At 42.5% G+C, this 27,500-nt stretch overlaps 1 protein-coding gene across 1 annotated transcript in view; it reads right to left on the bottom strand.

Moving 5' to 3' along the window:
- The window catches only part of LOC127921140 (WD repeat-containing protein 19-like), a 98,921-nt gene that overhangs the window by 21,450 nt on the left and 49,971 nt on the right, over nt 1–27,500 (bottom strand). The window contains 3 exon segments of the mRNA XM_052504957.1: nt 4,135–4,281; nt 24,703–24,786; nt 25,175–25,257. Of these exon segments, the coding sequence (XP_052360917.1) occupies nt 4,135–4,281; nt 24,703–24,786; nt 25,175–25,257 (314 nt within the window).

Genomic DNA, 27,500 nt, shown 5'->3' with positions numbered 1-27,500 from the left:
ACTGTCTGTCTCGCTGCCTGTCTGTCTGTCTCGCTGCCTGTCTGTCTGTCTCGCTGCCTGACTGTCTGTCTCGCTGCCTGACTGTCTGTCTCGCTGCCTGACTGTCTGTCTCGCTGCCTGACTGTCTGTCTCGCTGCCTGTCTGTCTGTCTCGCTGCCTGACTGTCTGTCTCGCTGCCTGACTGTCTGTCTCGCTGCCTGACTGTCTGTCTCGCTGCCTGACTGTCTGTCTAGCTGCCTGTCTGTCTGTCTCGCTGCCTGACTGTCTGTCTCGCTGCCTGACTGTCTGTCTAGCTGCCTGTCTGTCTGTCTCGCTGCCTGACTGTCTGTCTTGCTGCCTGACTGTCTGTCTCGCTGACTGTCTGTCTCGCTGCCTGACTGTCTGTCTCGCTGCCTGACTGTCTGTCTCGCTGCCTGTCTGTCTGTCTCGCTGCCTGACTGTCTGTCTCGCTGACTAGACTGTCTGTCTCGCTGCCTGACTGTCTGTCTCGCTGACTGTCTGTCTCGCTGCCTGACTGTCTGTCTCGCTGCCTGACTGTCTGTTTCGCAGCCTGTCTGTCTGTCTCGCTGCCTGACTGTCTGTTTCGCAGCCTGTCTGTCTGTCTCGCTGCCTGTCTGTCTGTCTCGCTAACTGACTGTCTGTCTCGCAGCCGGACTGTCTCGCTGAGTGTCTCTCGCTGCCTGACTGTCTGTCTCGCTGCCTGACTGTCTGTCTCGCAGCCTGTCTGTCTGTCTCGCTGCCTGACTGTCTGTCTCGCTGCCTGACTGTCTGTCTCGCTGCCTGACTGTCTGTCTAGCTGCCTGACTGTCTGTCTCGCAGCCTGACTGTCTGTCTCGCAGCCTGTCTGTCTGTCTCGCTGCCTGTCTGTCTGTCTCGCTGCCTGTCTGTCTGTCTCGCTGCCTGACTGTCTGTCTCGCTGCCTGACTGTCTGTCTCGCTGACTGACTGTCTGTCTCGCTGCCTGTCTGTCTGTCTCGCTGCCTGACTGTCTGTCTCGCTGCCTGTCTGTCTGTCTCGCTGACTGACTGTCTGTCTAGCTGCCTGACTGTCTGTCTCGCAGCCTGACTGTCTGTCTCGCAGCCTGTCTGTCTGTCTCGCTGCCTGTCTGTCTGTCTCGCTGCCTGACTGTCTGTCTCGCTGCCTGACTGCCTGTCTCGCTGCCTGACTGCCTGTCTCGCTGACTGTCTGTCTCGCTGACTGACTGTCTGTCTCGCTGCCTGTCTGTCTGTCTCGCTGCCTGACTGTCTGTCTCGCTGACTGACTGTCTGTCTCGCTGCCTGACTGTCTGTCTCGCTGACTGTCTGTCTCGCTGCCTGACTGTCTGTCTCGCTGCCTGACTGTCTGTCTCGCTGCCTGTCTGTCTGTCTCGCTGCCTGACTGTCTGTCTCGCTGCCTGACTGTCTGTCTCGCTGCCTGACTGTCTGTCTAGCTGCCTGACTGTCTGTCTCGCAGCCTGACTGTCTGTCTCGCAGCCTGTCTGTCTGTCTCGCTGCCTGTCTGTCTGTCTCGCTGCCTGTCTGTCTGTCTCGCTGCCTGACTGTCTGTCTCGCTGCCTGACTGTCTGTCTCGCTGACTGACTGTCTGTCTCGCTGCCTGACTGTCTGTCTCGCTGCCTGTCTGTCTGTCTCGCTGACTGACTGTCTGTCTAGCTGCCTGACTGTCTGTCTCGCAGCCTGACTGTCTGTCTCGCAGCCTGTCTGTCTGTCTCGCTGCCTGTCTCGCTGCCTGACTGTCTGTCTCGCTGCCTGACTGCCTGTCTCGCTGCCTGACTGCCTGTCTCGCTGACTGACTGTCTGTCTCGCTGACTGACTGTCTGTCTCGCTGCCTGTCTGTCTGTCTCGCTGCCTGACTGTCTGTCTCGCTGACTGACTGTCTGTCTCGCTGCCTGACTGTCTGTCTCGCTGACTGTCTGTCTCGCTGCCTGACTGTCTGTCTCGCTGCCTGACTGTCTGTCTCGCAGCCTGTCTGTCTGTCTCGCTGACTGTCTGTCTGTCTCGCTGACTGACTGTCTGTCTCGCTGACTGACTGTCTGTCTCGCTGCCTGACTGTCTGTCTCGCTGCCTGACTGACTGTCTCGCTGACTGACTGTCTGTCTCGCTGCCTGACTGTCTGTCTCGCTGCCTGTCTGTCTGTCTCGCTAACTGACTGTCTGTCTCGCAGCCGGACTGTCTCGCTGAGTGTCTCTCGCAGCCTGACTGTCTGTCTCGCAGCCTGTCTGTCTGTCTCGCTGCCTGTCTGTCTGTCTCGCTGCCTGTCTGTCTGTCTCGCTGCCTGACTGTCTGTCTCACTGCCTGACTGTCTGTCTCGCTGCCTGTGTGTCTGTCTGTCCCTCTGACTGTGTGTCTGTCTCTCTGACTGTGTGTCTGTCTCTCTGACTGTGTGTCTGTCTCTCTGACTGTGTGTCTGTCCCTCTGACTGTGTGTCTGTCTCTCTGACTGTGTGTCTGTCTCTCTGACTGTGTGTCTGTCCCTCTGACTGTGTGTCTGTCTCTCTGACTGTGTGTCTGTCCCTCTGACTGTGTGTCTGTCTCTCTGACTGTGTGTCTGTCCCTCTGACTGTGTGTCTGTCCCTCTGACTGTGTGTCTATCTCTCTGACTGTGTCTGTCTCTCTGACTGTCTATCTCTCTGACTGTGTGTCTGTCTCTCTGACTGTGTGTCTGTCTCTCTGACTGTGTGTCTGTCTCTCTGACTGTGTGTCTGTCTCTCTGACTGTGTGTCTGTCTCTCTGACTGTGTGTCTGTCTCTCTGACTGTGTGTCTGTCCCTCTGACTGTGTGTCTGTCTGTCCCTCTGACTGTGTGTCTGTCTCTCTGACTGTGTGTCTGTCTCTCTGACTGTGTGTCTGTCTCTCTGACTGTGTGTCTGTCTCTCTGACTGTGTGTCTGTCTCTCTGACTGTGTGTCTGTCTCTCTGACTGTGTGTCTGTCTGTCCCTCTGACTGTGTGTCTGTCCCTCTGACTGTGTGTCTGTCTCTCTGACTCTGTGTCTGTCTCTCTGACTGACCGTCTGTCCCTCTGACTGTGTGTCTGTCTCTCTGACTGTGTGTCTGTCTCTCTGACTGTGTGTCTGTCCCTCTGACTGTGTGTCTGTCTCTCTGACTGTGTGTCTGTCTCTCTGACTGTGTTTCTGTCTCTCTGACTGTGTGTCTGTCCCTCTGACTGTGTGTCTGTCCCTCTGACTGTGTGTCTGTCTCTCTGACTGTGTGTCTGTCTCTCTGACTGTGTGTCTGTCTGTCTCTCTGACTGTGTGTCTGTCTATCTGACTGTGTTTCTGTCTCTCTGACTGTGTGTCTGTCCCTCTGACTGTGTGTCTGTCCCTCTGACTGTGTGTCTGTCTCTCTGACTGTGTGTCTGTCCCTCTGACTGTGTGTCTGTCTCTCTGACTGTGTGTCTGTCCCTCTGACTGTGTGTCTGTCCCTCTGACTGTGTGTCTGTCCCTCTGTCTGTGTGTCTGTCTCTCTGACTGTGTGTCTGTCTCTCTGACTGTGTGTCTGTCTGTCTCTCTGACTGTGTGTCTGTCTCTCTGACTGTGTGTCTGTCTCTCTGACTGTGTGTCTGTCCCTCTGACTGTGTGTCTGTCCCTCTGACTGTGTGTCTGTCTCTCTGACTGTGTGTCTGTCCCTCTGACTGTGTGTCTGTCCCTCTGACTGTGTGTCTGTCTCTCTGACTGTGTGTCTGTCCCTCTGACTGTGTGTCTGTCCCTCTGACTGTGTGTCTGTCTCTCTGACTGTGTGTCTGTCCCTCTGACTGTGTGTCTGTCCCTCTGACTGTGTGTCTGTCTCTCTGACTGTGTGTCTGTCCCTCTGACTGTGTGTCTGTCCCTCTGACTGTGTGTCTGTCTCTCTGACTGTGTGTCTGTCTTTCTGTCCGTCTGTCTCTCTGACTGTGTGTCTGTCTCTCTGACTGTGTGTCTGTCCCTCTGACTGTGTGTCTGTCTCTCTGACTGTGTGTCTGTCTCTCTGACTGTGTGTCTGTCCCTCTGACTGTGTGTCTGTCCCTCTGACTGTGTGTCTGTCTCTCTGACTGTGTGTCTGTCTCTCTGACTGTGTGTCTGTCTCTCTGACTGTGTGTCTGTCCCTCTGACTGTGTGTCTGTCTCTCTGACTGTGTGTCTGTCTTTCTGTCCGTCTGTCCCCACCTGGCAACCATCTTGGCCCCGTCGATGCTCTGCGTCTCCCTGACAATGCGGACGGCGTCTTCAGGGTTGTTGAGGTGATCCAGCAACACCCGGATCACGTTGTCCCAGTCCCTGGCACTCTCATAGGCCTGGGCAGCCTCCTTAAACCTGACACACATAATATTATCCCAGTCCCTGGCACTGTCTCCTTAAACCATAATATTATCCCAGTCCCTGGCACTCTCATAGGCCTGGGCAGCCTCCTTAAACCTGACACACATAATATTATCCCAGTCCCTGGCACTGTCTCCTTAAACCATAATATTATCCCTCACACCGAATCCTTAAACCATAATATTATCCCTCACACTGTCTCCTTAAACCATAATATTATCCCTCACACTGTCTCCTTAAACCATAATATTATCCCTCACACTGTCTCCTTAAACCATAATATTATCCCCCACACTGTCTCCTTAAACCATAATATTATCCCTCACACTGTCTCCTTAAACCATAATATTATCCCTCACACCGACTCCTTAAACCATAATATTATCCCAGTCCCTCACACTGCCTCATTAAACCATAATATTATCCCAGTCCCTCACACTGTCTCCTTAAACCATAATATTATCACTCACACTGCCTCCTTAAACCATAATATTATCCCTCACACTGTCTCCTTAAACCATAATATTATCCCTCACACTGTCTCCTTAAACCATAATATTATCCCTCACACGGTCTCCTTAAACCATAATATTATCCCAGTCCCTCACACTGCCTCCTTAAACCATAATATTATCCCAGTCCCTCACACTGCCTCCTTAAACCATAATATTATCCCTCACACTGTCTCCTTAAACCATAATATTATCCCAGTCCCTCACCCTGCCTCCTTAAACCATAATATTATCCCAGTCCCTCACACTGCCTCCTTAAAACATAATATTAACCCTCACACTGCCTCCTTAAACCATAATATTATCCCAGTCCCTCACACTGCCTCCTTAAACCATAATATTATCCCTCACCCTGCCTCCTTAAACCATAATATTATCCCAGTGACTCACCCTGCCTCCTTAAACCATAATATTATCCCAGTCCCTCACACTGCCTCCTTAAAACATAATATTAACCCTCACACTGCCTCCTTAAACCATAATATTATCCCTCACACTGTCTCCTTAAACCATAATATTATCCCTCACACTGCCTCCTTAAACCATAATATTATCCCTCACACTGCCTCCTTAAACCATAATATTATCACTCACACTGCCTCCTTAAACCATAATATTATCACTCACACTGCCTCCTTAAACCATAATATTATCCCTCACACTGCCTCCTTAAACCATAATATTATCCCTCACACTGCCTCCTTAAACCATAATATTATCACTCACACTGCCTCCTTAAACCATAATATTATCCCTCACACTGCCTCCTTAAACCATAATATTATCCCTCACACTGCCTCCTTAAACCATAATATTATCCCTCACACTGTCTCCTTAAACCATAATATTATCCCAGTCCCTCACACTGCCTCCTTAAACCATAATATTATCCCAGTCCCTCACACTGCCTCCTTAAACCATAATATTATCCCAGTCCCTCACACTGTCTCCTTAAACCATAATATTATCCCAGTCCTCACACTGTCTCCTTAAACCATAATATTATCCCTCACACTGCCTCCTTAAACCATAATATTATCCCTCACACTGCCTCCTTAAACCATAATATTATCCCTCACACTGACTCCTTAAACCATAATATTATCTGTCACACTGCCTCCTTAAACCATGATATTATCCCTCACACTGTCTCCTTAAACCATAATATTATCCCTCACACTGCCTCCTTAAACCATAATATTATCCCTCACACTGTCTCCTTAAACCATAATATTATCCCTCACACTGTCTCCTTAAACCATAATATTATCCTCACACTGCCTCCTTAAACCATAATATTATCCCTCACACTCTCTCCTTAAAAACCATAATATTATCCCTCACACTGCCTCCTTAAACCATAATATTATCCTCACACTGTCTCCTTAAACCATAATATTATCCTCACACTGTCTCCTTAAACCATAATATTATCCTCAACTGCCTCCTTAAACCATAATATTATCCCTCACTGTCTCCTTAAACCATAATATTATCCCTCACACTGTCTCCTTAAACCATAATATTATCCCTCACACTGCCTCCTTAAACCATAATATTATCCCTCACACTGCCTCCTTAAACCATAATATTATCCTCACACTGTCTCCTTAAACCATAATATTATCCCAGTCCCTCACACTGCCTCCTTAAACCATAATATTATCCCTCACACTGCCTCCTTAAACCATAATATTATCCTCACACTGTCTCCTTAAACCATAATATTATCCCTCACACTGCCTCCTTAAACCATAATATTATCCTCACACTGCCTCCTTAAACCATAATATTATCCCTCACACTGCCTCCTTAAACCATAATATTATCCCTCACACTGTCTCCTTAAACCATAATATTATCCCAGTCCCTCACACTGCCTCCTTAAACCATAATATTATCCCAGTCCCTCACACTGTCAACTCCTTAAACCATAATATTATCCCTCACACTGCCTCCTTAAACCATAATATTATCCCTCACACTGCCTCCTTAAACCATAATATTATCCCTCACACTGTCTCCTTAAACCATAATATTATCCCAGTCCCTCACACTGCCTCCTTAAACCATAATATTATCCTCACACTGTCCCTTAAACCATAATATTATCCCTCACACTGCCTCCTTAAACCATAATATTATCCATCACACTGCCTCCTTAAACCATAATATTATCCCCACACTGCCTCCTTAAACCATAATATTATCCCAGTCCCTCACCCTGTCTCCTTAAACCATAATATTATCCTCACACTGTCTCCTTAAACCATAATATTATCCCAGTCCCTCACACTGCCTCCTTAAACCATAATATTATCCCAGTCCCTCACACTGTCTCCTTAAACCATAATATTATCCCCCTCACACTGCCTCCTTAAACCATAATATTATCCTCACACTGTCTCCTTAAACCATAATATTATCCCTCACACTGCCTCCTTAAACCATAATATTATCCCTCACACTGCCTCCTTAAACCATAATATTATCCCTCACACTGTCTCCTTAAACCATAATATTATCCCCACACTGCCTCCTTAAACCATAATATTATCCCTCACACTGTCTCCTTAAACCATAATATTATCCCAGTCCCTCACACTGCCTCCTTAAACCATAATATTATCCTAGTCCCTCACACTGCCTCCTTAAACCATAATATTATCCCAGTCCCTCACACTGTCTCCTTAAACCATAATATTATCCCTCACACTGCCTCAAACCATAATATTATCCCTCACACTGTCTCCTTAAACCATAATATTATCCTAGTCCCTCACACTGCCTCCTTAAACCATAATATTATCCTCACACTGCCTCCTTAAACCATAATATTATCCCTCACACTGCCTCCTTAAACCATAAAATTATCCCTCACACTGCCTCCTTAAACCATAATATTATCCCTCACACTGTCTCCTTAAACCATAATATTATCCCTCACACTGCCTCCTTAAACCATAATATTATCCCTCACACTGTCTCCTTAAACCATAATATTATCCCAGTCCCTCACACTGCCTCCTTAAACCATAATATTATCCCAGTCCCTCACACTGTCTCCTTAAAACCATAATATTATCCCTCACACTGCCTCCTTAAACCATAATATTATCCTCACACTGTCTCCTTAAACCATAATATTATCCCTCACACTGCCTCCTTAAACCATAATATTATCCCAGTCACACACTGCCTCCTTAAACCATAATATTATCCCCACACTGCCTCCTTAAACCATAATATTATCCCAGTCCTCACACTGTCTCCTTAAACCATAATATTATCCTCACACTGTCTCCTTAAACCATAATATTATCCCAGTCCTTCACACTGCCTCCTTAAACCATAATATTATCCCAGTCCTCACACTGTCTCCTTAAACCATAATATTATCCCTCACACTGCCTCCTTAAACCATAATATTATCCTCACACTGTCTCCTTAAACCATAATATTATCCCTCACACTGTCTCCTTAAACCATAATATTATCCCTCACACTGCCTCCTTAAACCATAATATTATCCTCACACTGTCTCCTTAAACCATAATATTATCCCCACACTGCCTCCTTAAACCATAATATTATCCCAGTCCTCACACTGCCTCCTTAAACCATAATATTATCCTAGTCCCTCACACTGCCTCCTTAAACCATAATATTATCCCAGTCCCTCACACTGTCTCCTTAAACCATAATATTATCCCTCACACTGCCTCCTTAAACCATAATATTATCCCTCACACTCCCATAATATTATCCCTCACACTGCCTCCTTAAACCATAATATTATCCCTCACACTGTCTCCTTAAACCATAATATTATCCCAGTCCCTCACCCTGCCTCCTTAAACCATAATATTATCCCAGTCCCTCACACTGTCTCCTTAAACCATAATATTATCCCTCACACTGCCTCCTTAAACCATAATATTATCCCTCACACTGTCTCCTTAAACCATAATATTATCCTCACACTGTCCTTAAACACCCTCACACTGTCTCCTTAAACCATAATATTATCCCAGTCCCTCACACTGTCTCCTTAAACCATAATATTATCCCTCACTGTCTCCTTAAACCATAATATTATCCTCACACTGTCTCCTTAAACCATAATATTATCCCAGTCACACTGTCCCCTTAAACCATAATATTATCCTCACACTGTCTCCTTAAACCATAATATTATCCCCTCACACTGCCTCCTTAAACCATAATATTATCCCTCACACTGTCTCCTTAAACCATAATATTATCCCTCACACTGCCTCCTTAAACCATAATATTATCCCAGTCCCTCACACTGCCTCCTTAAACCATAATATTATCCCAGTCCCTCACACTGTCTCCTTAAACCATAATATTATCCCTCACACTGTCTCCTTAAACCATAATATTATCCCAGTCCCTCACACTGCCTCCTTAAACCATAATATTATCCCTCACCTTAAAACTATAATATTATCCTGTCTCCTTAAACCATAATATTATCCCAGTCCCTCACCCTGCCTCCTTAAACCATAATATTATCCCATCCCTCACACTGCCTCCTTAAACCATAATATTATCCTCACACTGCCTCCTTAAACCATAATATTATCCCTCACACTGTCTCCTTAAACCATAATATTATCCCAGTCTCCTTAAACCATAATATTATCCCCCTCACACTGCCTCCTTAAACCATAATATTATCCCTCACACTGTCTCCTTAAACCATAATATTATCCTCACACTGTCTCCTTAAACCATAATATTATCCCTCACACTGTCTCCTTAAACCATAATATTATCCCTCACACTGCCTCTCCTTAAACCATAATATTATCCCTCACACTGCCTCCTTAAACCATAATATTATCCCTCACACTGCCTCCTTAAACCATAATATTATCCTCACACTGCCTCCTTAAACCATAATATTATCCCAGTCACACTGCAAACCATAATATTATCCTCACACTGCCTGCCTTAAACTCTCCTTAAACCATAATATTATCCCAGTCCACTGTCTCCTTAAACCATAATATTATCCCTCACACTGCTAAACCATAATATTATCCCAGTCACACTGCCTCCTTAAACCATAATATTATCCCAGTCCTCACACTGCCTCCTTAAACCATAATATTATCCTCCTTAAAACCATAATATTATCCCTCACACTGCCTCCTTAAACCATAATATTATCCCAGTCACACTGCCTCCTTAAACCATAATATTATCCCAGTCCCTCACACTGCCTCCTTAAACCATAATATTATCCTCACACTGTCTCCTTAAACCATAATATTATCCCTCACACTGCCTCCTTAAACCATAATATTATCCCTCACACTGTCTCCTTAAACCATAATATTATCCTCACACTGCCTCCTTAAACCATAATATTATCCCAGTCCTCACACTGTCTCCTTAAACCATAATATTATCTCCTTAAACCATAATATTATCCCTCACACTGCCTCCTTAAACCATAATATTATCCCAGTCACACTGTCTCCTTAAACCATAATATTATCCCTCACACTGCCTCCTTAAAAACCATAATATTATCCTCACACTGTCCTCCTTAAACCATAATATTATCCCTCACACTGTCTCCTTAAACCATAATATTATCCCTCACACTGTCTCCTTAAACCATAATATTATCCTCACACTGTCTCCTTAAACCATAATATTATCCTCACACTGCCTCCTTAAACCATAATATTATCCCAGTCCTCACACTGCCTCCTTAAACCATAATATTATCCCTCACACTGTCTCCTTAAACCATAATATTATCCCTCACACTGCCTCCTTAAACCATAATATTATCCTCACACCATGTCTCCTTAAACCATAATATTATCCCTCACACTGCCTCCTTAAACCATAATATTATCCCTCACACTGTCTCCTTAAACCATAATATTATCCCAGTCCCTCACACTGTCTCCTTAAACCATAATATTATCCCCCTCACACTGCCTCCTTAAACCATAATATTATCCCAGTCCCTCACACTGCCTCCTTAAACCATAATATTATCCCACACTGTCTCCTTAAACCATAATATTATCCCTCACACTGTCTCCTTAAACCATAATATTATCCCTCACACTGTCTCCTTAAACCATAATATTATCCCTCACACCCTGCCTCCTTAAACCATAATATTATCCCTCACACTGCCTCCTTAAACCATAATATTATCCCTCACACTGCCTCCTTAAACCATAATATTATCCCTCACACTGCCTCCTTAAACCATAATATTATCCTCACACTGCCTCCTTAAACCATAATATTATCCCAGTCCCTCACACTGTCTCCTTAAACCATAATATTATCCCTCACACTGTCTCCTTAAACCATAATATTATCCCAGTCCTCACACTGCCTCCTTAAACCATAATATTATCCCAGTCCCTCACACTGTCTCCTTAAACCATAATATTATCCTCACACTGCCTCCTTAAACCATAATATTATCCCTCACACTGTCTCCTTAAACCATAATATTATCCCTCACACTGTCTCCTTAAACCATAATATTATCCCTCACACTGCCTCCTTAAACCATAATATTATCCCAGTCCTCACTGCCTCCTTAAACCATAATATTATCCCTTAAACATAATATTATCCCCCTCACACTGTCTCCTTAAACCATAATATTATCCCAGTCCCTCACACTGTCTCCTTAAACCATAATATTATCCCAGTCCTCACACTGTCTCCTTAAACCATAATATTATCCCAGTCCCTCACACTGTCTCCCCTTAAACCATAATATTATCCCAGTCCTCACACTGTCTCCTTAAACCATAATATTATCCCTCACACTGCCTCCTTAAACCATAATATTATCCCAGTCCCTCACACTGTCTCCTTAAACCATAATATTATCCCTCACACTGCCTCCTTAAACCATAATATTATCCCTCACACTGCCTCCTTAAACCATAATATTATCCCTCCCTCACACTGCCTCCTTAAACCATAATATTATCCCAGTCCCTCACACTGTCTCCTTAAACCATAATATTATCCCTCACACTGCCTCCTTAAACCATAATATTATCCCTCACACTGTCTCCTTAAACCATAATATTATCCCAGTCCTCACACTGTCTCCTTAAACCATAATATTATCCCTCACACTGCCTCCTTAAACCATAATATTATCCCAGTCCCTCACACTGTCTCCTTAAACCATAATATTATCCCAGTCCTCACACTGTCTCCTTAAACCATAATATTATCCCTCACACTGCCTCCTTAAACCATAATATTATCCCAGTCACACTGTCTCCTTAAACCATAATATTATCCCAGTCCTCACACTGCCTCCTTAAACCATAATATTATCCCAGTCCCTCACACTGCCTCCTTAAACCATAATATTATCCCTCACACTGCCTCCTTAAACCATAATATTATCCCAGTCCTCACACTGTCTCCTTAAACCATAATATTATCCCTCACACTGCCTCCTTAAACCATAATATTATCCCAGTCTCACACTGCCTCCTTAAACCATAATATTATCCCAGTCCCTCACACTGCCTCCTTAAACCATAATATTATCCTCACACTGTCTCCTTAAACCATAATATTATCCCAGTCCCTCACACTGCCTCCTTAAACCATAATATTATCCCAGTCCCTCACACTGTCTCCTTAAACCATAATATTATCCCACACTGTCCCTTAAACCATAATATTATCCCTCACACTGTCTCCTTAAACCATAATATTATCCCAGTCCCTCACACTGCCTCCTTAAACCATAATATTATCCCTCACACTGTCTCCTTAAACCATAATATTATCCCTCACACTGCCTCCTTAAACCATAATATTATCCCAGTCCTCACACTGTCTCCTTAAACCATAATATTATCCCTCACACTGCCTCCTTAAACCATAATATTATCCCAGTCCTCACACTGCCTCCTTAAACCATAATATTATCCCAGTCCTCACACTGCCTCCTTAAACCATAATATTATCCCTCACACTGCCTCCTTAAACCATAATATTATCCCTCCTCACTGTCTCCTTAAACCATAATATTATCCCAGTCCCTCACACTGTCTCCTTAAACCATAATATTATCCCTCACACTGTCTCCTTAAACCATAATATTATCCCAGTCCCTCACACTGTCTCCTTAAACCATAATATTATCCCCCTCACACTGTCCCTTAAACCACACTGTCTCCTTAAACCATAATATTATCCCAGTCACACTGCCTCCTTAAACCATAATATTATCCCAGTCCCTCACACTGTCTCCTTAAACCATAATATTATCCCTCACACTGTCTCCTTAAACCATAATATTATCCCTCACACTGTCTCCTTAAACCATAATATTATCCCAGTCCCTCACACTGTCTCCTTAAACCATAATATTATCCCAGTCACACTGTCTCCTTAAACCATAATATTATCCCAGTCCCTCACACTGTCTCCTTAAACCATAATATTATCCCTCATCCCTTAAACCATAATATTATCCCAGTCACACTGCCTCCTTAAACCATAATATTATCCCAGTCCCTCACTGTCTCCTTAAACCATAATATTATCCCTCAAACTGCCTCCTTAAACCATAATATTATCCCTCACACTGTCTCCTTAAACCATAATATTATCCCAGTCCCTCACACTGCCTCCTTAAACCATAATATTATCCTCACACTGCCTCCTTAAACCATAATATTATCCCAGTCCCACTGCACTGTCTCCTTAAACCATAATATTATCCCAGTCCCTCACACTGTCCATAATATTATCCTTAAAACCATAATATTATCCCTCACACTGTCTCCTTAAACCATAATATTATCCCAGTCCTCACACTGTCTCCTTAAACCATAATATTATCCCAGTCCCTCACACTGCCTCCTTAAACCATAATATTATCCCTCACACTGTCTCCTTAAACCATAATATTATCCCCCTCACACTGTCTCCTTAAACCATAATATTATCCCTCACACTGCCTCCTTAAACCATAATATTATCCCTCACACTGCCTCCTTAAACCATAATATTATCCCTCACACTGTCCTTAAACCATAATATTATCCCTCACACTGTCTCCTTAAACCATAATATTATCCCAGTCCCTCACACTGCCTCCTTAAACCATAATATTATCCCTCACACTGCCTCCTTAAACCATAATATTATCCCTCACACTGTCTCCTTAAACCATAATATTATCCCAGTCCTCACACTGTCTCCTTAAACCATAATATTATCCCTCACACTGCCTCCTTAAACCATAATATTATCCCTCACACTGCCTCCTTAAACCATAATATTATCCCAGTCCCTCACACTGTCTCCTTAAACCATAATATTATCCCTCACACTGCCTCCTTAAACCATAATATTATCCCAGTCCCTCACACTGCCTCCTTAAACCATAATATTATCCCAGTCCTCACACTGTCTCCTTAAACCATAATATTATCCCTCACACTGTCTCCTTAAACCATAATATTATCCTCAGTCCCATCACCCTCACTGTCTCCTTAAACCATAATATTATCCCAGTCCTCACACTGTCTCCTTAAACCATAATATTATCCTCACACTGTCTCCTTAAACCATAATATTATCCCAGTCCTCACACTGTCTCCTTAAACCATAATATTATCCCAGTCCTCACACTGTCTCCTTAAACCATAATATTATCCCAGTCCCTCACACTGCCTCCTTAAACCATAATATTATCCCAGTCCCTCACACTGCCTCCTTAAACCATAATATTATCCTCACACTGTCTCCTTAAACCATAATATTATCCCAGTCCCTCACACTGCCTCCTTAAACCATAATATTATCCTCACACTGCCTCCTTAAACCATAATATTATCCCTCACACTGCCTCCTTAAACCATAATATTATCCCTCCCTCACACTGTCTCCTTAAACCATAATATTATCCCAGTCCTCACACTGCCTCCTTAAACCATAATATTATCCTCACACTGCCTCCTTAAACCATAATATTATCCCTCACACTGTCTCTTAAACCATAATATTATCCCAGTCCTCACACTGTCTCCTTAAACCATAATATTATCCCTCACACTGCCTCCTTAAACCATAATATTATCCTCACACTGCCTCCTTAAACCATAATATTATCCCAGTCCCTCACACTGCCTCCTTAAACCATAATATTATCCCTCACACTGCCTCCTTAAACCATAATATTATCCCAGTCCCTCACACTGTCTCCTTAAACCATAATATTATCCCAGTCCCTCACACTGTCTCCTTAAACCATAATATTATCCCTCACACTGCCTCCTTAAACCATAATATTATCCCAGTCCCTCACACTGTCTCCTTAAACCATAATATTATCCCTCACACTGCCTCCTTAAACCATAATATTATCCCTCACACTGTCTCCTTAAACCATAATATTATCCCAGTCCCTCACACTGTCTCCTTAAACCATAATATTATCCCAGTCACATGCCTCCTTAAACCATAATATTATCCCTCACACTGTCTCCTTAAACCATAATATTATCCCAGTCCTCACACTGCCTCCTTAAACCATAATATTATCCCAGTCCCTCACTGTCTCCTTAAAAACCATAATATTATCCCAGTCCCTCACACTGCCTCCTTAAACCATAATATTATCCCAGTCCTCACACTGTCTCCTTAAACCATAATATTATCCCTCACACTGTCTCCTTAAACCATAATATTATCCCAGTCCCTCACTGTCTCCTTAAACCATAATATTATCCCAGTCCTCACACTGTCTCCTTAAACCATAATATTATCCCTCACACTGTCTCCTTAAACCATAATATTATCCCAGTCCTCACACTGTCTCCTTAAACCATAATATTATCCCAGTCCTCACACTGTCTCCTTAAACCATAATATTATCCCTCACACTGCCTCCTTAAACCATAATATTATCCCAGTCCTCACACTGTCTCCTTAAACCATAATATTATCCTCACACTGCTCCTTAAACCATAATATTATCCCTCACACTGCCTCCTTAAACCATAATATTATCCCTCACACTGCCTCCTTAAACCATAATATTATCCCTCACACTGCCTCCTTAAACCATAATATTATCCCAGTCCTCACACTGTCTCCTTAAACCATAATATTATCCCAGTCCTCACACTGCCTCCTTAAACCATAATATTATCCCTCACACTGCCTCCTTAAACCATAATATTATCCCTCACACTGTCTCCTTAAACCATAATATTATCCCAGTCCCTCACACTGTCTCCTTAAACCATAATATTATCCCTCACACTGCCTCCTTAAACCATAATATTATCCCTCACACTGCCTCCTTAAACCATAATATTATCCCAGTCCTCACACTGTCTCCTTAAACCATAATATTATCCCTCACACTGTCTCCTTAAACCATAATATTATCCCAGTCCCCCACACTGCCTCCTTAAACCATAATATTATCCCAGTCCCTCACACTCCTCACCCTCTCCTTAAACCATAATATTATCCCTCACACTGTCTCCTTAAACCATAATATTATCCCAGTCCCTCACACTGTCTCCTTAAACCATAATATTATCCCAGTCCCTCACACTGTCTCCTTAAACCATAATATTATCCTCACACTGTCTCCTTAAACCATAATATTATCCCAGTCCCTCACACTGTCTCCTTAAACCATAATATTATCCCAGTCCCTCACACTGTCTCCTTAAACCATAATATTATCCCTCACACTGCCTCCTTAAACCATAATATTATATCCTATCCCCTCACACTGCCTCCTTAAACCATAATATTATCCAGCCTCCTTAAACCATCCTCACACTGTCTCCTTAAACCATAATATTATCCTCACACTGCCTCCTTAAACCATAATATTATCCCAGTCCCTCACACTGTCTCCTTAAACCATAATATTATCCCAGTCCCTCACACTGCCTCCTTAAACCATAATATTATCCCTCACACTGCCTCCTTAAACCATAATATTATCCTCACACTGCCTCCTTAAACCATAATATTATCCCAGTCCCATCACACTGTCTCCTTAAACCATAATATTATCCTCCACTCACACTGCCTCCTTAAACCATAATATTATCCCTCACACTGTCTCCTTAAACCATAATATTATCCCATAATATTATCCCTCACACTGCCTCCTTAAACCATAATATTATCCCAGTCCCTCACACTGTCTCCTTAAACCATAATATTATCCCTCACACTGCCTCCTTAAACCATAATATTATCCCAGTCCCTCACACTGTCTCCTTAAACCATAATATTATCCCTCACACTGCCTCCTTAAACCATAATATTATCCTCACACTGCCTCCTTAAACCATAATATTATCCTCACACTGCCTCCTTAAACCATAATATTATCCCAGTCCTCACACTGTCTCCTTAAACCATAATATTATCCCTCACACTGTCTCCTTAAACCATAATATTATCCTCACACTGCCTCCTTAAACCATAATATTATCCCAGTCCCTCACACTGCCTCCTTAAACCATAATATTATCCCTCACACTGTCTCCTTAAACCATAATATTATCCCAGTCCCTCACACTGTCTCCTTAAACCATAATATTATCCCAGTCCTCACACTGTCTCCTTAAACCATAATATTATCCCAGTCACACTGCCTCCTTAAACCATAATATTATCCCAGTCACACTGTCTCCTTAAACCATAATATTATCCCAGTCCTCACTGTCTCCTTAAACCATAATATTATCCTCACACTGCCTCCTTAAACCATAATATTATCCCACACTGTCTCCTTAAACCATAATATTATCCTCACACTGTCTCCTTAAACCATAATATTATCCTCACACTGCTCCTTAAACCATAATATTATCCTCACACTGCCAAACCATAATATTATCCTCACACTGTCTCCTTAAACCATAATATTATCCCTCAGTCCACTGCCTCCTTAAACCATAATATTATCCCAGTCACACTGCCTCCTTAAACCATAATATTATCCTCACACTGTCTCCTTAAACCATAATATTATCCCTCACACTGTCTCCTTAAACCATAATATTATCCCAGTCCTCACACTGCCTCCTTAAACCATAATATTATCCTCACACTGCCTCCTTAAACCATAATATTATCCCTCACACTGTCTCCTTAAACCATAATATTATCCTCACACTGCCTCCTTAAACCATAATATTATCCCTCACACTGCCTCCTTAAACCATAATATTATCCTCACACTGCCTCCTTAAACCATAATATTATCCCTCACACTGTCTCCTTAAACCATAATATTATCCCAGTCCCTCACACTGCCTCCTTAAACCATAATATTATCCCAGTCCTCACACTGCTCCTTAAACCATAATATTATCCCTCACACTGCCTCCTTAAACCATAATATTATCCTCACACTGTCTCCTTAAACCATAATATTATCCCTCACACTGTCTCCTTAAACCATAATATTATCCCAGTCCTCACACTGCCTCCTTAAACCATAATATTATCCTCACACTGTCTCCTTAAACCATAATATTATCCCTCACACTGCCTCCTTAAACCATAATATTATCCTCACACTGCCTCCTTAAACCATAATATTATCCCAGTCCCTCACACTGCCTCCTTAAACCATAATATTATCCCAGTCCTCACACTGTCTCCTTAAACCATAATATTATCCCAGTCTCACACTGTCTCCTTAAACCATAATATTATCCCAGTCCCTCACACTGTCCTCCTTAAACCATAATATTATCCCAGTCCCTCACACTGTCTCCTTAAACCATAATATTATCCCTCCCTCACACTGCCTCCTTAAACCATAATATTATCCCAGTCACACTGTCTCCTTAAACCATAATATTATCCCTCACACTGTCCCTTAAACCATAATATTATCCCAGTCCCTCACTGCCTCCTTAAACCATAATATTATCCCAGTCCCTCACACTGTCTCCTTAAACCATAATATTATCCCTCACACTGTCTCCTTAAACCATAATATTATCCCAGTCCTCACACTGTCTCCTTAAACCATAATATTATCCCAGTCCCTCACTGCCTCCTTAAACCATAATATTATCCCTCACACTGCCTCCTTAAACCATAATATTATCCCTCCCTCACACTGCCTCCTTAAACCATAATATTATCCCTCACACTGCCTCCTCATAATATTATCCCTCACACTGTCTCCTTAAACCATAATATTATCCCAGTCACACTGCCTCCTTAAACCATAATATTATCCCTCACACTGTCTCCTTAAACCATAATATTATCCCAGTCCCTCACACTGTCTCCTTAAACCATAATATTATCCCAGTCACACTGCCTCCTTAAACCATAATATTATCCCTCCCACTGCCTCCTTAAACCATAATATTATCCCAGTCCCTCACACTGTCTCCTTAAACCATAATATTATCCCTCACACTGCCTCCTTAAACCATAATATTATCCCAGTCCCTCACACTGTCTCCTTAAACCATAATATTATCCCAGTCCCTCACACTGTCTCCTTAAACCATAATATTATCCCTCACACTGTCTCCTTAAACCATAATATTATCCCAGTCCCTCACACTGTCTCCTTAAACCATAATATTATCCCTCACACTGTCTCCTTAAACCATAATATTATCCCAGTCCCTCACACTGCCTCCTTAAACCATAATATTATCCCAGTCCCTCACACTGTCTCCTTAAACCATAATATTATCCCAGTCCCTCACACTGCCTCCTTAAACCATAATATTATCCCAGTCCCTCACACTGCCTCCTTAAACCATAATATTATCCCTCACTGTCTCCTTAAACCATAATATTATCCCAGTCCCTCACACTGTCTCCTTAAACCATAATATTATCCCTCACACTGCCTCCTTAAACCATAATATTATCCCAGTCCCTCACACTGCCTCCTTAAACCATAATATTATCCCAGTCCCCACACTGCCTCCTTAAACCATAATATTATCCCTCACACTGCCTCCTTAAACCATAATATTATCCCTCACACTGCCTCCTTAAACCATAATATTATCCCAGTCCCTCACACTGCCTCCTTAAACCATAATATTATCCCAGTCCCTCACACTGCCTCCTTAAACCATAATATTATCCCAGTCCCTCACACTGTCTCCTTAAACCATAATATTATCCCAGTCCCTCACACTGCCTCCTTAAACCATAATATTATCCCAGTCCCTCACACTGTCTCCTTAAACCATAATATTATCCCTCACACTGTCTCCTTAAACCATAATATTATCCCAGTCCCTCACACTGTCTCCTTAAACCATAATATTATCCCTCACACTGTCTCCTTAAACCATAATATTATCCCTCACACAGCCTCCTTAAACCATAATATTATCCCTCACACTGCCTCCTTAAACCATAATATTATCCCAGTCCCTCACACTGTCTCCTTAAACCATAATATTATCCCAGTCCCTCACACTGCCTCCTTAAACCATAATATTATCCCTCACACTGCCTCCTTAAACCATAATATTATCCCAGTCCCTCACACTGCCTCCTTAAACCATAATATTATCCCTCACACTGTCTCCTTAAACCATAATATTATCCCAGTCCCTCACCCTGTCTCCTTAAACCATAATATTATCCCAGTCCCTCACACTGTCTCCTTAAACCATAATATTATCCCAGTCCCTCACCCTGCCTCCTTAAACCATAATATTATCCCAGTCCCTCACACTGCCTCCTTAAACCATAATATTATCCCAGTCCCTCACACTGTCTCCTTAAACCATAATATTATCCTCACACTGTCTCCTTAAACCATAATATTATCCCTCACACTGCCTCCTTAAACCATAATATTATCCCTCACACTGTCTCCTTAAACCATAATATTATCCCCACACTGCCTCCTTAAACCATAATATTATCCCAGTCCCTCACACTGCCTCCTTAAACCATAATATTATCCTAGTCCCTCACACTGCCTCCTTAAACCATAATATTATCCCAGTCCCTGGCACTGTCTCCTTAAACCATAATATTATCCCTCACACCGAATCCTTAAACCATAATATTATCCCTCACACTGTCTCCTTAAACCATAATATTATCCCTCACACTGTCTCCTTAAACCATAATATTATCCCTCACACCGACTCCTTAAACCATAATATTATCCCTCACACTGTCTCCTTAAACCATAATATTATCCCTCACACTGTCTCCTTAAACCATAATATTATCCCTCACACCGACTCCTTAAACCATAATATTATCCCTCACACTGAATCCTTAAACCATAATATTATCCCAGTCCCTCACCCTGCCTCCTTAAACCATAATATTATCCCAGTCCCTCACACCGTTTCCTTAAACCATAATATTATCCCTCACACCGAATCCTTAAACCATAATATTATCCCTCACACTGTCTCCTTAAACCATAATATTATCCCTCACACTGTCTCCTTAAACCATAATATTATCCCTCACACTGTCTCCTTAAACCATAATATTATCCCTCACACTGTCTCCTTAAACCATAATATTATCCCTCACACTGTCTCCTTAAACCATAATATTATCCCTCACACCGAATCCTTAAACCATAATATTATCCCTCACACTGTCTCCTTAAACCATAATATTATCCCCCACACTGCCTCCTTAAACCATAATATTATCCCTCACACTGTCTCCTTAAACCATAATATTATCCCAGTCCCCATAATACTGCCACACTGTCTCCTTAAACCATCCTTAAACCATAATATTATCCCTCACACTGCCTCCTTAAACCATAATATTATCCCTCACACTGTCTCCTTAAACCATAATATTATCCCAGTCCCTCACACTGTCTCCTTAAACCATAATATTATCCCTCACACTGCCTCCTTAAACCATATATTATCCCTCACACTGCCTCCTTAAACCATAATATTATCCCAGTCCCTCACACTGCCTCCTTAAACCATAATATTATCCCTCACACTGTCTCCTTAAACCATAATATTATCCCAGTCCCTCACACCGCCTCCTTAAACCATAATATTATCCCAGTCCCTCACCCTGTCTCCTTAAACCATAATATTATCCCTCACACTGTCTCCTTAAACCATAATATTATCCCAGTCCCTCACACTGTCTCCTTAAACCATAATATTATCCCAGTCCCTCACCCTGTCTCCTTAAACCATAATATTATCCCTCACACTGTCTCCTTAAACCATAATATTATCCCAGTCCCTCACACTGTCTCCTTAAACCATAATATTATCCCAGTCCCTCACACTGTCTCCTTAAACCATAATATTATCCCAGTCCCTCACACTGCCTCCTTAAACCATAATATTATCCCAGTCCCTCACACTGCCTCCTTAAACCATAATATTATCCCTCACACTGTCTCCTTAAACCATAATATTATCCCTCACACTGCCTCCTTAAACCATAATATTATCCCTCACACTGCCTCCTTAAACCATAATATTATCCCTCACACTGCCTCCTTAAACCATAATATTATCCCTCACACTGTCTCCTTAAACCATAATATTATCCCTCACTGCCTCCTTAAACCATAATATTATCCCTCACACTGTCTCCTTAAACCATAATATTATCCCAGTCCCTCACCCTGTCTCCTTAAACCATAATATTATCCCTCACACTGCCTCCTTAAACCATAATATTATCCCTCACACTGCCTCCTTAAACCATAATATTATCCCAGTCCCTCACACTGTCTCCTTAAACCATAATATTATCCCTCACACTGTCTCCTTAAACCATAATATTATCCCAGTCCCTCACACTGCCTCCTTAAACCATAATATTATCCCAGTCCCTCACCCTGTCTCCTTAAACCATAATATTATCCCTCACACTGTCTCCTTAAACCATAATATTATCCCAGTCCCTCACCCTGTCTCCTTAAACCATAATATTATCCCTCACACTGTCTCCTTAAACCATAATATTATCCCAGTCCCTCACACTGTCTCCTTAAACCATAATATTATCCCAGTCCCTCACCCTGTCTCCTTAAACCATAATATTATCCCAGTCCCTCACACTGTCTCCTTAAACCATAATATTATCCCAGTCCCTCACACTGCCTCCTTAAACCATAATATTATCCCTCACACTGTCTCCTTAAACCATAATATTATCCCAGTCCCTCACACTGTCTCCTTAAACCATAATATTATCCCTCACACTGCCTCCTTAAACCATAATATTATCCCAGTCCCTCACACTGCCTCCTTAAACCATAATATTATCCCAGTCCCCCACACTGCCTCCTTAAACCATAATATTATCCCTCCCTCACTGCCTCCTTAAACCATAATATTATCCCTCACACTGCCTCCTTAAACCATAATATTATCCCAGTCCCTCACACTGTCTCCTTAAACCATAATATTATCCCAGTCCCTCACACTGCCTCCTTAAACCATAATATTATCCCTCACACTGTCTCCTTAAACCATAATATTATCCCAGTCCCTCACACTGCCTCCTTAAACCATAATATTATCCCAGTCCCTCACACTGTCTCCTTAAACCATAATATTATCCCCACACTGCCTCCTTAAACCATAATATTATCCCAGTCCCTCACACTGTCTCCTTAAACCATAATATTATCCCTCAAACTGCCTCCTTAAACCATAATATTATCCCTCACACTGCCTCCTTAAACCATAATATTATCCCTCACACTGCCTCCTTAAACCATAATATTATCCCAGTCCCTCACACTGTCTCCTTAAACCATAATATTATCCCTCACACTGTCTCCTTAAACCATAATATTATCCCTCACACTGTCTCCTTAAACCATAATATTATCCCAGTCCCTCACACTGCCTCCTTAAACCATAATATTATCCCTCACACTGTCTCCTTAAACCATAATATTATCCCAGTCCCTCACCCTGTCTCCTTAAACCATAATATTATCCCAGTCCCTCACACTGTCTCCTTAAACCATAATATTATCCCAGTCCCTCACACTGTCTCCTTAAACCATAATATTATCCCAGTCCCTCACACTGCCTCCTTAAACCATAATATTATCCCAGTCCCTCACACTGTCTCCTTAAACCATAATATTATCCCTCACACTGTCTCCTTAAACCATAATATTATCCTAGTCCCTCACACTGCCTCCTTAAACCATAATATTATCCCAGTCCCTCACAGTGTCTCCTTAAACCATAATATTATCCCTCACACTGCCTCCTTAAACCATAATATTATCCCAGTCCCTCACCCTACCTCCTTAAACCATAATATTATCCCAGTCCCTCACACTGCCTCCTTAAACCATAATATTATCCCAGTCCCTCACACTGTCTCCTTAAACCATAATATTATCCCTCACACTGTCTCCTTAAACCATAATATTATCCTAGTCCCTCACACTGTCTCCTTAAACCATAATATTATCCCAGTCCCTCACACTGTCTCCTTAAACCATAATATTATCCCTCACACTGTCTCCTTAAACCATAATATTATCCCTCACACTGACTCCTTAAACCATAATATTATCCCTCACACTGTCTCCTTAAACCATAATATTATCCCTCACACTGTCTCCTTAAACCATAATATTATCCCTCACACTGACTCCTTAAACCATAATATTATCCCTCACACTGTCTCCTTAAACCATAATATTATCCCTCACACTGTCTCCTTAAACCATAATATTATCCCTCACACATTCTCCTTAAACCATAATATTATCCCTCACACTGTCTCCTTAAACCATAATATTATCCCAGTCCCTCACACTGTCTCCTTAAACCATAATATTATCCCTCACACTGTCTCCTTAAACCATGGAGGTTGTACCTACTTGCCATCCACCTCCTTGGCCTTGGCGTACTGCAGGTGGATCTTAGGAGAGGAGACCTGAGGGAGTAACTCTCCTACTTTAGACCTGAGAGAGAGAGACAGAGAGACACAGAGAGACACAGAGAGAGAGACACAGAGAGACAGAGAGAGAGAGAGAGAGAGAGAGAGAGAGAGAGAGAGAGATATATAGAGAGAGAGACAGAGAGAGAGATAGAGAGACAGAGAGACACAGAGAGAGAGACACAGAGAGAGGCACAGAGAGACAGAGAGAGAGATAGAGAGACACAGATAGAGAGACACAGAGAGACAGAGACAGAGACAGAGACAGAGACAGAGAGAGAGAGAGAGAGGGAGAGAGAGAGACAGAGACAGAGACGTTGGCTGAAAATATTAGAGCATGTGTGTGTGTGTGTATACGTGTGTGTGTGTGTGTTTGTGTGTGTGTGTGTTTTGTGTGTGTGTGTGTGTCTCACCAGTTCTTGCAGCGTATGTAGACTGAGGCAGCCTTGTCATAGTACTGCCCCTTCTCATACAGCTGGGCTGCTTCAGAGAACTGCTGTAGAAACACAGAGAGGGAGAATTACTACTGTCTCTTCTGATACAGACAGAGAGGGAGAATTACTACTGTCTCTTCTGATACAGACAGAGAGGGAGAATTACTACTGTCTCTTCTGATACAGACAGAGAGGGAGAATTACTACTGTCTCTTCTGATACAGACAGAGAGGGAGAATTACTACTGTCTCTTCTGATACAGACAGAGAGGGAGAATTACTACTGTCTCTTCTGATACAGACAGAGAGGGAGAATTACTACTGTCTCTTCTGATACAGACAGAGAGGGAGAATTACTACTGTCTCTTCTGATACAGACAGAGAGGGAGAATTACTACTGTCTCTTCTGATACAGACAGAGAGAGAATTACTACTGTCTCTTCTGATACAGACAGAGAGGGAGAATTACTACTGTCTCTTCTGATACAGACAGAGAGAATTACTACTGTCCCTTCTGATACAGACAGAGAGGGAGAATTACTACTGTCTCTTCTGATACAGACAGAGAGGGAGAATTACTACCGTCCCTTCTGATACAGACAGAGAGGGAGAATTACTACTGTCCATTCTGATACAGACAGAGAGGGAGAATTACTACTGTCTCTTCTGATACAGACAGAGAGAATTACTACTGTCCCTTCTGATACAGACAGAGAGAATTACTACTGTCTCTTCTGATACAACACAGACAGAGAGAGAGAATTACTACTGTCTCTTCTGATACAGACAGAGAGAATTACTACTGTCTCTTCTGATACAACACACAGAGAGAGAGAGAATTACTACTGTCTCTTCTGATACAGACAGAGAGAATCACTACTGTCCCTTCTGATACAGACTGAGAGGGAGAATTACTACTGTCTCTTCTGATACAGACAGAGAGAATTACTACCGTCTCTTCTGATACAGACAGAGAGGAGAATTACTACTGTCTCTTCTGATACAGACAGAGGGAGAATTACTACTGTCTCTTCTGATACAGACAGAGAGAGAGAATTACTACTGTCTCTTCTGATACAGACAGACAGAGAGAATTACTACTGTCTCTTCTGACACAGACAGAGAGAATTACTACTGTCTCTTCTGATACAGACAGAGAGGGAGAATTACTACTGTCTCTTCTGATACAGACAGAGAGAATTACTACTGTCTCTTCTGATACAACACAGACCGAGAGGAGAATTACTACTGTCTCTTCTGATACAGACAGAGAGAATTACTACTGTCTCTTCTGATACAGACAGAGAGGGAGAATTACTACTGTCTCTTCTGACACAGACAGAGAGAATTACTACTGTCTCTTCTGACACAGACAGAGAGAATTACTACTGTCTCTTCTGATACAGACAGACAGAGAGAATTAATACTGTCTCTTCTGATACAACACAGACCGAGAGGGAGAATTACTACTGTCTCTTCTGACACAGACAGAGAGAATTACTACTGTCTCTTCTGATACAGACAGACAGAGAGAATTAATACTGTCTCTTCTGATACAACACAGACCGAGAGGGAGAATTAGGCCGAAACACACTAATTATCAAAATTCACAAAACATCCAGAAAACAAAAAGATAATTACTTGACACAATTGGAAAGAATTAACCAAGAAAATAGAGCAAACTAGAATGCTATTTGGCCCTAAACAGAGAGTGGCAGAATACCTGACCACTGTGACTGACCCTAAACAGAGAGGACACAGTGGCAGAATACCTGACCACTGTGACTGACCCTAAACAGAGAGTACACAGTGGCAGAATACCTGACCACTGTGACTGACCCTAAACAGAGAGGACACAGTGGCAGAATACCTGACCACTGTGACTGACCCTAAACAGAGAGGACACAGTGGCAGAATACCTGACCACTGTGACTGACCCTAAACAGAGAGGACACAGTGGCAGAATACCTGACCACTGTGACTGACCCTAAACAGAGAGGACACAGTGGCAGAATACCTGACCACTGTGACTGACCCTAAACAGAGAGGACACAGTGGCAGAATACCTGACCACTGTGACTGACCCTAAACAGAGAGGACACAGTGGCAGAATACCTGACCACTGTGACTGACCCTAAACAGAGAGTGGCAGAATACCTGACCACTGTGACTGACCCAAACTTAAGGAAAGATTTGACTATGTAGAGACTCCGTGAGCAAAGCCTTGCTATTGAGAAAGGCCCCGGAGAGACTGAGACAGAGACGTAGAGATAGAGTGGTCCTTCTGTGGCTCAGTTGGTAGAGCA

This window comes from Oncorhynchus keta, unplaced genomic scaffold (assembly GCF_023373465.1).
Source record: "Oncorhynchus keta strain PuntledgeMale-10-30-2019 unplaced genomic scaffold, Oket_V2 Un_contig_2152_pilon_pilon, whole genome shotgun sequence".
NCBI classification, from domain to species: Eukaryota; Metazoa; Chordata; class Actinopteri; order Salmoniformes; family Salmonidae; genus Oncorhynchus; species Oncorhynchus keta.
This window is presented reverse-complemented; position numbering and strand designations above follow the sequence as displayed.